Here is a 14,972-nt window from a genome sequence, read left to right as displayed (position 1 = left end):
ACCACTGTTAATTCGTATTATTTTGTCTTGAAACCCTGTATCACTTTAAATGTTCTCATTTGATTTGTTTATGTTTGTGATACTGGTATGCTGCTATTGTTCTATTTTTTGTTTGTCTGTTTCTCATTTACTACTCTCTTTAAAATAAAAAAAAAAAGATAACTGCATCTAGATTGTTCCTCTAATAAGAATAAGACAAGTTAACAGAATAAACAATACTAGTTTCCCTTTGTGATGCTATGTATCCTGCTATACAGGCTGTACATTTTTGGTTAAGACAATAATTCTGAACCAAAGCAATAGGTACCAGTAATGTTTATATCCATTATATTATTTGAAAACGCTTTAATTATAAGACCAGGACGCTTATTTGGCTAAAGAATCCTTTTTCAAGTAACTACCGACCTGACCTCCCTCTCACTTTGTCCCTATTTCCTTCCAGTCACACCCATTTTTCTTGCTAAGAAACAAAACAAATATGGTCTTCTAGACATAATTTTACAATGTATACCATCTCAATACTCATCAGCTTGGAAGAAAGGAGAGAAAACTTACTCATATTATGTATTCTTTGCATAATATATTATTTGTATTCTTTACATAATGCTGTTTCATTTAACTGTTACATTAGCTCTAGAAGGCAGGTATTACTATGCCCATTTTCAGAAGAACTGAAAGTTAGTTATATAACTTGCCGAAGGGCACTCAGCTAGGATGTAAAAGAGACAAGACTTGCACTAAATTTGCCAAATTTCAAAGCCAATATTATTGGCATTTTTCTCCTTTTAAATCTCTCTATCATGGTCTTCTTTAAAACTTCTGTACAAAGAATTCTGCATATGAAAAGTTTTCTTCCACAAGTATTACTTTAGGTATGATGCAAACAAATTATAATATTTATACAGGTCTTTAAATGTGTTTTTTCTTAGAATGTTTGTCTCTATTCCTGCTAAACATAAGCAGTTTTCTATCTAGTTGATTGGTTTCTGACACTTTCATTCTCTCTTCCAATGAGTGTCATATTTAACAAATATTTTTTAAATGTTTCAATTCCTACTCGTAGAACACACACAGAAGTCTACTAAAGAACTAAGTCTTCAAACTTTAATATAAAAATAAATTATAAATATAGACAACAGCCTTATAAAACTTGGTAGAGAAAAGTAACACTCTGATTTAGAATGGGCAACCACATATACAACTCAATAACCAAATGACTGTCCTATCCAGAGGCTCACTAACCTATTTAGCCTTTTTTCCCTTTCCTTTCATTCTAAGATGCAGGATCTTTTAAAGCACTGAGCAATTTGGTTACAATCTGCTATAGAATACTAGCAGGTGAGAATAAAAATAAAGTGTACTGTATTTTTTCTTTTGTGGTACGACATCTCAAACTCACGGACACTCTATCACTAAGCTACATCCTCAGGCTCTGTTGAAATTTCTTTTTTTAATTTCAACACAGGATCTTTCTAAATTGCCAGGCTAGCTTCAAACTTGCTGTCCTCCTGCTTCTGCCTGGGGTTACTATATAGCCTCACCTGAAAAGTCAGTATATTAACTCTTTCCTCAGTGGATTAGTATAAGGATTAAATGATATACACAAAAAGGTACCCACAAAACAGATGCTAATACATGCTCATCTAACTTTAATTACAGGGAGGGCAGGGATATAATGAGATTTAGTCCTTTTGATAAGATAGTCAGTCTCCAACCTAAGAATTAAAAACCAAAACCAAGAAGAGAAAAACAAGCAAAACCAAATTACAAAATAGGCATACATACCAAAGAAAAAATAGTAACCTATATGAGATGATGATTAAAACAAAAGATAATCCAATTAAATGTTTTAATTCACATTAATTGAAATATCCCAGATAAAGAAATGAAAAATTTTATTAAAAAAAAAAAAACTTTCTAAAATGCTGCCTCAATGCTGCCAGTGAAACTAAAGCAGAGTTGGACCTATAAAGCTAAGAGTAAGAAGATATTAAGCAATCCCATAAAATGACAAAAGATGGTTAACAGTTTCAGTCTGGTACAAAAACAGATACTTTTTCTTTTTTCTTGTAACTCAATGTTCCTTTTAAATTATTCCAATTTGTTACTCACTAGTAGTAGTTACTGGGCCTCTGGCAATTTTTTGTTGTTTAAAGAATAAAGAGGGAGGCAGGAAGTGAGTACATCAACAGTTTTCAAAACTCAACCCTTCTAGAACTTTCACTTCCAATCATAAATTATACATAAGTGAAGCTAGAGAACAAAATCAAAACAAACCATAGACATGCTTCTACTAATAATGTAAAAGGAAGGTTAGAAAAGCTATGATCCCAAAAGACCCATATTAAAATACAAAATAAGGATATAAAAGTACACAGTGTTTTCCTAATGATTAAATGCTGTTTTAATACCTATGTAACCTACCTTTCACCTTAAAGTGAGCAGAGCAATGCAAATCACTTTGCTAACTGGCACAGTTTAAGATAGCTCCAATGAAGGAAGTCCAGTTTCCTGATTCTCTCAGCCAAAACAAGCAAACTAAATTAGTTTGATCTATGGCAAGCTCTAAGGAACTTACCCATTTAGAGCTGAAAACCCAAATCAAGAACTAGAATTTTTATTGCAAAAAAAGAATTTTTGAAATCACCTATGAGTTCATTTTTATAGCCAAGAAAACCAAGTCCCAGTTTAGTCACTTTTGGGAAATTACATAGTAAATTAGTAGCAAGTTTACCTATGTTTCACGCAGAGAATTACTGAAATAAATGCAGTTAAAATCTTACTCACAGACTCCAACTTTAATATAGTCAATCATTATTAGACATCAAAGCTCTTGAATGTAATTTTCTTCTTTTATTAAATGAAACAATATAATTTAAAAGATGATCCACTTTGTCTTGGATGGAAATCATAACTAGCCAGGGTGGTGGAACATGCCTGTAATCCTAGCTATTCAGAAGGTGGAGGCAGGAGGATTGCAAATTCAAGTGAGAGAGAGAGAGACAGAGAGAGAGAGACAGAAAGAGAGAGAGACAGACAGAGAGAGAGAGAGAGAGACAGAGAGAGAGGCAGAGACAGAGAGAGAAAGAGGAGAGGGGAGAGGGGAGAGACAGAGAGGGGAGAGAGAGACAGAGAGAGGGAGAAGAGAGAGGAGAGAGGAGACGGGAGAGGGGAGAGACGGAGAAGGGAGAGAGAGACAGAGACAGAGACAGAGACAGAGACAGAGACAGAGACAGAGAGAGAGAAGGAGGGAGAGAGGGAAGGAGGGAGGGTCTGGGGAAGTAGCTCCACAGTAGAGTGCTTGCCTACTGTGTGTGTGTGAGGCCCTGTGTTCAATCCCTAGCACATACCGATAGAAACATAAATAGACAAACAAGCTGAAGGTGCAGCTCAGTGTTCCCTAGGTTCAGTCCCTAGTAACCACAAAATGAATGAATAAAAAGTCTTTTTAAATCACAGACAAAATCTATCTGATATTGAAAAATAAATATACTGCTGTTTGCCTGATTTTGAGACAGATTAGGACAAGGCGAGCTGGTTGAACAAGTGGGTGTGACCTGTCAATCACAAAGACCCAGGGGAGAACACTACCTTTCCCAACCCTGCAGTTGGGACCAATCAGAAAAGTGCCCTTTCCCATTTTTAATTTATATCTGGTGCAAGACCAAGTGAACCCCTGATAGGAGAGCTTGGATCTGATGTTAGGCCCAGTGTGTTTCTGACAGGCCCACTGTCCCAGATGTGACGTTCAGGTGGGCGAGGCACAACCTAGAAAGGACAGACAGGAAAGAGCTCTGCAGTTAACCTCACGGCTGCTGCTAGTCTGCTCATGATGCTGCTCTTGCTGGGAGGATCATCTCTCTTTTCCATCCTTAACAAATTTAAATCCTTGCTCTCTTTTCCTCATGTCTTGTCCAATTCTTTGTTCAGGATACCAAGAACATGGAAAGAATTTCTCCAGGACCCTAGAAGTCAGGAACAAGTTCGCCAAGATAAAAATAATTTTAAACAGGATTTTTAAAGGTCTTGTTGTAGTATTTCTAGAATTAGTTCCAATTACAGAAGAAAAAACCAAATACTCAATCCTTTTCAAGGATAAAATACAAATTAAAATCTCCTACAGCTCCATATTCATTAGCTACCTAAAATATAGCAAAATATCTTATTTTGTAGGTTATCCCAGGACAATATGTCCTATACCATATCTCCTAATTGAACCAGATAGAAATAACAGTTATAAACAACCTTAAGCAAGTATCTTTGCCTTATTTTTTCTTATCTAAAATCCATTTTAGGGGCTGGGGATTTAGCTCAAAGGCAAAAAGCGCCTGCCTGGCAAGCGCAAGGTCGTGAGTTCGGTTCCTGGTACCGGAGAAAAACCAAAAAAAAAAAAAAAAAAAAAAAAAAATCCATTTTAGTTTACTGACTTTGAACCTAACATTGAAGCAAAAAAAATTTTCAAAACACATAATTTTTAAAAATGAATGGATATACAAAATAATATTTAATGCAAAAAAATCACGAAAGAAAACTGCTGATAAATTTCATTTTTTAAAAAAAATGGGTTTTCTCTCTCACATGCCCACCCCGTTCTTCTGCGGAGGTGAGTAGCACCTGGCAGAGAGGTACTCACAAGGCGTTCCACAGCGCTAGACAGAAAAAGCAATGCCCACTGGTGAGACTAGGGAAGACTTCATCTGTACTTCCTTTGGTAACCCTTCCCAATCATGAGGTCACTCCTCTCCCAAACTCTGCTCTGGATATGGCCGTGCCCCTATAACTGCAGAGCTTTCTCACAGGTATTTTCATGGGCCCAGGAAAACTTTACATTACAAACCTTACAAGGACTCATCTATCTCTCTGACCTGAACTCCTACCAGTCTGCCTTCATGCATTCTGCCCCAGTGGAACCATACCTAGTTCCTCCCTCTGCTTCAGTCATTCCAGCCCACAACTTCTCTGTGGCTCTCTTTTTGAAGTTCCCTACCTCTGCATTCTCTTATGTGTTTTATTCTTCCCCATAATGTTTACTGCCACATGATACACGATGCATTTTGCTTTCCTGTTTATTTTTTGTCTGTCCACTAAAATGTCAATATAATGAGCACAGGGACTTTTGTCTGTTTTGTTCACTTTTATGCCCTCATTATGTATAACAATGCCTGACACATAGTAGAAGTTCAATAAACACTTTTGAAACAAGTGGGGTAAATAATGTTGCTGTGTATTAAATAATTATTCATTGGCTATCAAAAACATAAAACTTGACAAGATGTTGTCAGGTACAAGTAGTACAAAATAATGGCCTTTGCTTTCAAAAAGTTTTGTTGGAAAAACAGGACCAATATACACGGAGTACTTAGCTAATAATACTGGCAGCATCAGGTACAATCATTAACGAATTAGGTTTATTTGTATATGACTTGTGGAACTAACGTTATTCTTGATTATACCTACCATATAATACTGAAAAAGGGGCTATACAAAACTGCTTCCTACAAGTTCAGAGGGTAAAAAAGGAACGAGCGAGAGATGAGGTGTGATGGTGGTTTTGTGGCTATGATGGCATAAAATGGTAGTGGACAGGTGGTGGGCAGACGAAACAACTTTCATGAAAGGGCATAAAGACATGTGAGAGACAGTGAAAAGCCCACCCTAACTGGAACGGAAGGTCTTCAGAGATGAGTAGTGGTGATCTGGACAGGACGGTCTGAATGACACTAGGTTACAAGGAACAGCAGCTTCTAAGCCAAGAACCCTGTCTGGGGAGGCTCTAGGAACCCATCTACCAGGACAGTACACACATCCCTCACATGAACCTTGGATCCCACTCAGGGACACAGCAGCAACTTTCTGTGGAAGCAACAAAAAATACCTCCTGGTCCTCTCTCCACTCCCCTTTCTCTTCTAAATAGCTATTAGCCAAGAACTAATGCAAGGAAGAGGGAGCAAAAGCCCAAATTCTTTTGCCTCAAGGTGCCATTTTATTTCCAAGTTTCCTGCTAGATCTAGTGAAGCTAGCTATGCCCTGAAATCACAGTTCTGTCCATTTGTTTCCCCTCTTCCTGGCTCTGCTTCACTCTCTTACAAGCAACATTTGAAAGCAGACCCTTTATGTCTCACTAGCAGAAGAACCCTCATCTTTGGTTCTGCTTCTAGGGAAAGAATTAACGTAAGTCTATAATGGAGATTACATATGCACAAAGAAAATGACATGTTTATGAAGAAAAAGTTTCAGAGAGAAATTGTATGTAATTCAGTTTGGAATCAGAACAGTTGGTTAGTGAGGAATAAAGAAGTGAATGGAGTCCAGTTAAGGAAGGTGCTCAATTCACAAAAATGCCTGCTTTATAAAAGCAAAAAAAAAGAATTATTAAAGTAGAAAATGGCCCCAGTATAGGAACAACTCAAGCATAACTCTCCCATGTTTTTTCCTTAAAAAGAAAATGTATTTTTTCAGCAACACTGTCAGTGTTATGCCACTGAATTTTCTTAAATATGTATACTATCAAAAATGGTGATATTTCCTAACATAAGAAATTTTCAAGACCATGAGGAGAATTATAATAAAGTTCTCTCTCGTGTCAGGTACCTGAACATCTACATTCTGAAACATGAAGATAAGATAAAGTAGAACCTCCATATGTCTATAGCAAGTTTGTTTTGTAAGTTGGTTTTCTGTTAGATTTTGTACTTTAAATGTATCTTCATTAGAGTCAGTAGCAGACTGCTTAAGTTGGAAATGCATCCAAACAGAGTAACATCTGGTTTTTATCTATTCTTATGAGGCCCAGAGTGTTTTCAATAGAAAATATGATACTGAGTCCTTAGTTGTGAAATAAGAAGCATGAGGTGAAAATAAGCAGTCCAGTATGAAAAAAAAAAAAAAGGTAACTTAGCCCAGGAAAAGTGTTTATACTGTTCTATAAGCTTTCAATTTTTGAACATGAGAAATAGTCCACCATCATATATATTTATTTTCTAGTTATCTAGACAAGTTAAGTTCCTTATATTCTTGGTTCCCTTTCAAAATTCAAACCTGGCAAAAATGCCTGTAAATAAGAATGAACACTTAAAGTAACCTTGAACTTTTCTGTTACATATCTCAATATACAGAACACAAGAATACTACTGAAACAATTTTAGCAATGGGTTTTTTTCTCATTGATTACTTTTCTACATATTAAAATATATAGCTAACAGCTATCAAAATGTAAATATATATAAAACAGTTGATTCAGCAGACCTACTGAAAAACTTCTCCCCCTAAATAAAGACCCCAAAGAGCACTGGAAAGTCATGATACATCAAAGTGGATCTACACATCTAAGTCAGTCGCAGTGTCTCTGTTCAATTTTAAATTGATACTTACCCAGACAAGTATAACTTATCCTGTATAAGCCCTTTATCTTTTTTTAAATAGCAGTCGCTAGAAGAGCAGTAGCAAAGAACAGAGAAGCTTTTCTAACATGCTTTCCATAGTACACTACATCCATGAGAGGCTCAAGAAACAGTCAGATGCCTTTGGAAGATACCACACATTTAATTCCCCCATGAAAGAGTCACAATATGTATAGAAATTTATGGAAGACTGTAAGATGCTTTGGGAGCAGGTGGTGTTTTCTAACTTTAATAGAAGACAGAACACTTTCTACAATCACAAAAACAAGACTGTTTAAAATCATAACCACATGGTAAATGGTCATGCCTCCCTTATAAATCTAAAGGTTCAGAGGCATCATTCAGTCATGCTATCTCCATTCCCTTATGCTCCTACCTTTAAGCCTAAGACACTACAGTGTTTCCACCTTTACAATTCATTATAATCCCAGGTAACTGAACCAAATATGTTCCCAATCCTTACTTTCAGAAATTCTCATTCAGCATAGTGTCTGTATTTTTAACACACACTGCAAGTAATTTCAATTCAGGTCAAATGTTGGGATGTTCAAAAAAACATAAACATTCCACCCAGCTATTCCCTCCTGGGTAATATTTCCAGAAGAACTGAAATTGTCATACCACAGTGATATGTGCACACCCATGTTTATAGCAGCACAATTTTTAATAGCTAAATCTTGGAAACAACCCAAATGTCCATCAACTGAGGAATGGATAAAAAAGACATATTTTTATACAATGGAATATTACTCAGCTATAAAGAAAGATAAACTAGAGGCTTTTATAGGTAAATCGATGCAACTAGAGACCATACTCATTAGTGAAATAAATCAGATTCACATATGTCAACATTGTATTTCCTCCCTACTATAAGAACCTGAAAGAGTAAATAAAATCTGAAAGGTACAATAGATATTGTGAAAGGGAAAAGAAACTGCTTAAGTAGGAAGGAGCAACTGGGATGAAGGAGGGGAGAGGAAAAAGAAGGAAGAGGGAAAAAATATGTGCATATACACACAGGATAGCTAGGATAATTGTACTACTAATATCTGTTGGTTTATTGAAAGGAACTGTTAATGTGTGATTGTTTGCTCAATCTTGCATGCCTATATCTGGTTATATGTGCAACCATTTTGAAGAGGACATTATGTAATATAACAACCACTATTAATATCCTATCATGTTTTGAAATTCTGTATCATTTTTATTGCTCTGTTTTGTTTATGCCTTTTTTTTTATTTTGTGTTTTTTAAATGAAAAAGAAAATTTATATGTATATATAAGGATAGGTGGGATAGGTATATCGCTGATATCTTAACAGTCAATGCTTAAAATTTCTTTTCTTGTCCAATTCTGTACACTTGGATCTGGTAATCAGAACGAGTGACCTGAAAACAATATGCAGCATAAGAACCAATGCTGAACTCCTACCATCTTGTATGGTGAAGCTCTGCATCATTACCAATGTTTTTTTATTTATTTTTTTTTCTAATTTTTTTTTTTTAACTTGTTACTGTCTTTGATTGTTTGATCAATCTTACATCCTTATGTCTAACGGACTGAGCAACTTCGTTGGAAGATAACAGTATGTAATATAGCCACCATTATAAATTTCTATCATTTTGTTTTGAGGTCATGTATCATTTTTGTTGTTTTTGTGTTGTTTTGATTTTGTCTTCATTATTGTCTTCATTATTGTTTTGTCAGTTTTTTAAATTTTTAAAATAAAAATCCAAAAAAAATAAACATTATTATGATCAATAAGATAACTATTTTATGATTGAAGTCAGAGTAACTTTAAGAAAGACAATAAATTTTTCTTAAAACCCAGCCTTGAAGTGAGTGTGTTCTGTTCAGAATAAAAAATGAAAAATGTAAACTAAGAAAGTCAAATTGCACTCTAGAATGGTACCCTCTAATATACTGCTGAAAATATTAAGAACAAGAATTTTGCCCAACACTAAGAATGTTTAGCCTGTACTTCACTAAGAAATTTCAGGAATTCCTGAATTCTCTAATACTAATTTTTATGAGTATGTGAATACATGCCTTTGGAAATAATCCCTAACTTTCAGTGATATTCATACTGCTCAATTATCCAACTGAAAAGCCATTACATTTTTTTATTTATCTACTTGAAAAAACAGTAATAGTAGTGTTTCTTAGTTAACACCATGAATCACACACAAAAACATTACTCCATGTTCTTTTCTCCAAACAAAAAGCAACCTACCTTTGCAGAGTCATATTCAAGGAGTCCGTACAGCCCTTTATCTTGTTCTGGGCTTCCAGATGAGTCATCCCATTTGCACTTATTCCATCAATGCTGAGGACCACATCGCCTATTCTCACTTTTGCCTGGGATGCCTTGCCTCCATCTTTTAGCTAGAATAAATACATTTCATCAGGGGTGTCATTTTTTAAAAACAAAGACTAATTAATGCAGATAAAAATCACACTTTTACTTACACTAAAGGAAAAACATATACTATACTAATATAAATATGTTATTGCTTGTTTAATATGTAAACTTAAAAATTCAAATGATTTTCATGTTTATTTTCTTAAATTCCTACTGTATGAGAAAACAATTTTATGAGAAATGTTCTCTGATAATTTCTCCATTTCTTTATTATACAACAGTAGTACGTGATTCTTTTGAATGGGGAAGAAAATGTAGCCAAAGAAATGTCACATTTTAGCAGAAGAAAAAGAATGCTATCTCAATGAAGTATTCATACTCTTTGAAATAATTTTTTTTTAAAGATAAAGAAAGAAGATACATTGGGCTAGGGATATAGCTTAGCAGCACAAGCGCCTGCCTGGCAAGCTCAAGGTGGTGAGTTCGATTCCCAGTACCGAAAAAGAAAAAAAAAAAAAAAGAAAAAGAAAGAAAACACATTAACAAACAGACATAAACAAAACAACACCCAAACAATAGAAGCAATACAGAGTTTCAGACAAGATGATCAGAAATTAACAATAGTTATTTATTACATATTGTTATCTTCAAATTGGTTACTCAGTTAAACATAGGCATGTAAGATTGATCAAACAAACATTAACTATTCCTTTCAAATAAAGCAATAGAAGTCAGTAGTACAACTCTCTCAGTTATCCTGTGTGATATCCTAGTTATCAGTTATCCATATTTTTTCCCTTCTTCCTCATCCCAGTTGTTCCCTCCCTTTGAGCAGTTTCTTTCCTTTTCACAATATCTATTATACCTTTACTTTTACTTACTCTTTCAGGTTCCTACACTAGTGAGACAATACGGTATTTACACAAGCAGGTCTGATTTATTTCACTTATGAGTATGGATTTTAGTTGCACCCATTTACCTATGAAAGTCTCAAGTTTATCTTTCTTTATAGCTGCGTAATATTCCACTATGTAAAAATACCACATCTTTTTTATCCATTCCTCAGTTGGTGGGCATTTGGGTTGCTTCCACAATTTAGCTACTGCAAACTGAGCAGCTATAAACATGGGTGCACATATATTGCTGTGGTGTGATGTTGGTAGTTCTTCTGGAAAAATACCCAAAAGGGAAATAGCTGCGTTGAATGGGACCTTTAGTCCTGGTTTACTGAGGAATCTCCAGACTGATTTCCACAGGGGTTGCACCAGTCTACACTCCCACCAACAGTGGAGAAGGGTTTCTTTTTCCCCACAGCCTCATCAGCATTTGTCTGTTTGTTTTTCTTTTTTAACCAGCATTTGTTGATAATAGCCATTGGCTGATTTCTTGCTAACAGCCATTCTTCTGGGGTGAGATGAAACCTCAGTGTTCTTAATTTTCATTTCTTGAATGACTAATGATGTTGAACATTTTTTCATGTATTTATTTAAAACGCTTTAAAGTATGTGCTTCTGCCCCCACATTACAGACCCTCACAAAATACACGCATTTTACTGTACAACATACATTATTTTACTCATTAAATAATGTTTGGATTACTAGAATTAGTATTTTATTAATTAAATATTAGAGGAACTATTTACTAATGGAAAATACTAACTGTTCTTCTCTCTTACACAGAACTAAACTATATAAAGTACATTTATAAAGGAAACTGTTCCTACAGCCAGCTATCCTACCACTTTCTATGTGACTGTGGAAAAATCACTTATATCACAGGACTACATGAGTGTAAGAGACAACAGCTGAATAAAATGTCAGCTATTAGTTCCTTGACCTCACATTACTATTCTGAGAAATGTAGGGGCTATGCTTGACAATCGCAAAGCCTTGTAATTCCATGCCAGTTTTAAAACTGTATTATGTGAACTATAGGTACAGAGTTATGGTCTAATCCTAAAACAAGAGACAAGTCTGGAAGTATAATCCCAGCACACAGGAGGACTGTTGACAGTTTGAGACCAGCCTGGGCTACAGAGTGAACTCAAGGCCAGCCTGAACTGCACAGTGAGGCTCTGTCTCAAAAGACACCCCCCGCAAATCTATTCCCTGCCTAAATGAGCAAAAAATAATAATAATACTAATTTCTGGAGTTCTGATAATGAGGGAAACTAGAAACATAACAGTTTCTCTTAGATGTTATTTGGGCCAGGGCAGACAGAACAGAAGAATCAATTTCTCTTTCATTCTCGCTCTCTTTCCCCCCTCCCATTCTTTTTCTCTTTCTTTCCCTCCCCAAACACAACTTCTCCCTGTCTTTTACCATGTGCTACCCTCCTTTGTACCACTTCCACACTCTGCCAACAAGATCACCACAAGGTGTGACCCCTTGAGCTAGGACCTCTGCAATGGGGAGCCAAAGTAAAACTCTGCTTTAAGGACTCATCCAGTCTGTGGTAATGCATTACTGGCAACAGCAAACAGACTGAAACAGTGGCCCCACTGACAACACTATAGGGCTCTATTTATTTATATCAATGTCATCTTCATAAAACGAGGGTAGAAAAACTCAAAATGTCTCCTGCTTCCTAGCCTGCAGAATAAAACTGAAGCCTGAAATACCAGGTAGATGTAATTTGTCACCGATGTGTTTTCAACTTCAAAATAAGCTCATAAATTCAGGGATCACATTTTAGTCAATTCTTCTCCAAGAGCCTTAAATAACAGAAGTTTTAGACAAATGTTTTATTAGAATCTATTAAATCTTTTTTTAAAAACACCCAGGCATGAGAATGTACACGAGTAGTCCTTCCAACTCAGGATGCTGAGACAAGAAGATTGGTTAAGCCCAGAAGTTCAAGGTCAAGCTCTCAACATGCACTAAACTAAAATCAAAATGGATCAAAGATTGATATATTAAAACAGAAACACTCTTGTGAAAATGGCCATACTCCCAAAACTGCTGTACAAATTCAATGCAATTCCCATTAAACTACAGTTAGCATACCTCACAGATCTCGAGGAAACATGCTTTTAATTCATCTGGAACCAGAAGAGACCTAGAATAGCAAAAGCGATCCTGGGCAAAAAGGACAAGTCAGATGGAATTACAATCCCTGACCTGAAATTATACTACAAAGGTGCTGTAATAAAATCAACTTGGTACTGGCTAAAAAAACAGACCTGAGGATCAGCGGAACAGACTGTAAGAAACAGCCACAACCAAAAACATACTCAGCCACCCAATCTTTGAAAAAGGGGCCAAACAAACTCACTGGAAGAACGATAGCCTCTTTAATAAATGGTGCTGGAAAAATGGGCTTGCTACCTGCCAAAGACTGAATATAGACCCAAGTTTATCACCATGCACCAAACTCAAGTCAAAGTGGTTTACAGATCTCAATGTTAAAACAGAAGCACTAAATCTATTGGAAGAGAAAGTAGGTAAAAACCTTGAAGACATAGGGGTAGGCAGAGAGTTCATGAACAAAAATCAAACTTCATGTAAAACACTTGAAAGAATCAACAACTGGGATCTCACCCCACTGAAAAGTTTCTGCACATCTAAAGATATCACCAGCAGGGTAAAAAGAAAACCCACAAACTTGGAAAAAATTTTACCTGACTGTCCCTCAGACAAAGGGCTTCTATCTAGAACATATAAAAAATTTAAAAATATCAGCCCCCCCCAAATTCAAAGACCCAATCCAAAAATGGGCAGCTGAGATGAATACACACCTCTCAGATAAGCAAATACAAATGGCAAATAAATACATGAGAAAATGTTTCACATCATTAGTCATTCAAGAAATGCAAATTGAAACAACACGGAGATTCTACTTTACCCCAGTAAGAATGGCTAGCATTAAGAAATCAACCAATAACAAATGCTGGCGAGGCTGTGGAGAAATAGGAACCCTTCACTGCTGGTGGGAATGCAGACTGGTGAAACCACTGTGGAAATCAGTTTGGAGATTCCTCAGAAAACCAGGTCTAGAGGTCCCATTCAACCCAGCTATTCCCCTTCTGGGTATTTTCCCAGAAGATCTAAAAACATCATATCACAGTGATATATGTGCACCTATGTTCATAGCAGCACAATTTGTAATTGCTAAATTGTGGAAGCAACCCAAATGTCCATCCACCAAGGAGTGGATAAGAAAATTGTGGTACTTTTCTATAACGGAATATTGCTCAGCTATAAAGAAAGATAAACTCGAGGCTTTTATAGGTAAATGGTCACAACTAGAGACCATACTCATAAGTGAGACAAATCAGACCTGCATGTGCAAGCACATTGTCTCACTAGCATAAAACCTGAAAGAGTTTATTTAAACTGGGAGGTATGATAGATATTATGAAATGATAGGAAAACACTCAAGGGTAAAAGGCAACTGGGATGTGGGAAAAAAGAAGGGAAAGAAGGAGAAATTTTGTATGTATGTATATACAGGATAGTTAACATAGTTGTTCTACTGTCTTCTATTTCTTTGCTGAAGGAAACTGTTAATGAGTTCTTGACTGATCAATATTGCATGTCTCTATCTGTTTTCATGAGAAACCACTTTGAAGATATCAATATGTAATACAACAAGCATTGTTAATTTCTTACCACTTTGTAACTCTGTATTGTCTGTATTGTTCTTTTGCTATTTTGTAAAGGTTTTCTGTCTGTTAATGTTTCCCTCCTTTTATTTTTAAAATTAAAAAAAAAATAAAAATAAAACAGAAACACTCAATCTGCTGGAAAATAAAACAGACAGAACTCTTTAAGACATACGTGTAGACAAAGACTTCCTGAACAAAACCCAACTGCACAGGAAATACTACAAAGAATCAACAACTGGAATCCCATCCTATTAAAAAATCTTTTGCACAACAAAAGAAATTACCAATAGAGTGAAAAGACAACCCACAGAGTGGGAAAAAATTTTAGCCAAATGTCCTTCAGACAAAGGATTAATATCCAGAACATATGAACAACTGAAAAAAATTAGACTCCCCAAATTTAAAGACCCAATCCAAAAATAGGCATCTGAGATGAGTACACTCTTCTCAGATGAAGATGTGCAAACAAAAAATAAATATATGAAAAAATGTTCAACATCACTGTTCATGCAGGAGATGTAAATTAAAACAACACTGAGATTCCATTTCACTCCAGAAAGAATGGCTATTATCATGAAGTCAACCAGTAACAAATGCTGGT

At 35.7% G+C, this 14,972-nt stretch overlaps 1 protein-coding gene across 9 annotated transcripts in view; it reads right to left on the bottom strand.

Annotated features, from left to right (window-relative positions):
• The window catches only part of Pdlim5 (PDZ and LIM domain 5), a 202,415-nt gene that overhangs the window by 122,255 nt on the left and 65,188 nt on the right, over positions 1 to 14,972 (bottom strand). For all 9 annotated transcript variants that reach the window (XM_013517363.1, XM_005374260.2, XM_005374259.2 and 6 more), the window contains exon 3: positions 9,635 to 9,786. In XM_013517363.1, the coding sequence (XP_013372817.1) occupies positions 9,635 to 9,786 (152 nt within the window). The remainder of the gene's footprint in view (positions 1 to 9,634; positions 9,787 to 14,972) is intronic.

The sequence above is a fragment of the Chinchilla lanigera genome, unplaced genomic scaffold, assembly GCF_000276665.1.
Source record: "Chinchilla lanigera isolate Chin_1 unplaced genomic scaffold, ChiLan1.0 scaffold00004, whole genome shotgun sequence".
NCBI classification, from domain to species: domain Eukaryota; kingdom Metazoa; phylum Chordata; class Mammalia; order Rodentia; family Chinchillidae; genus Chinchilla; species Chinchilla lanigera.
The sequence above is the reverse complement of the archived record's forward strand: the minus strand, read 5'-3'. Positions and strand labels throughout refer to the sequence as shown.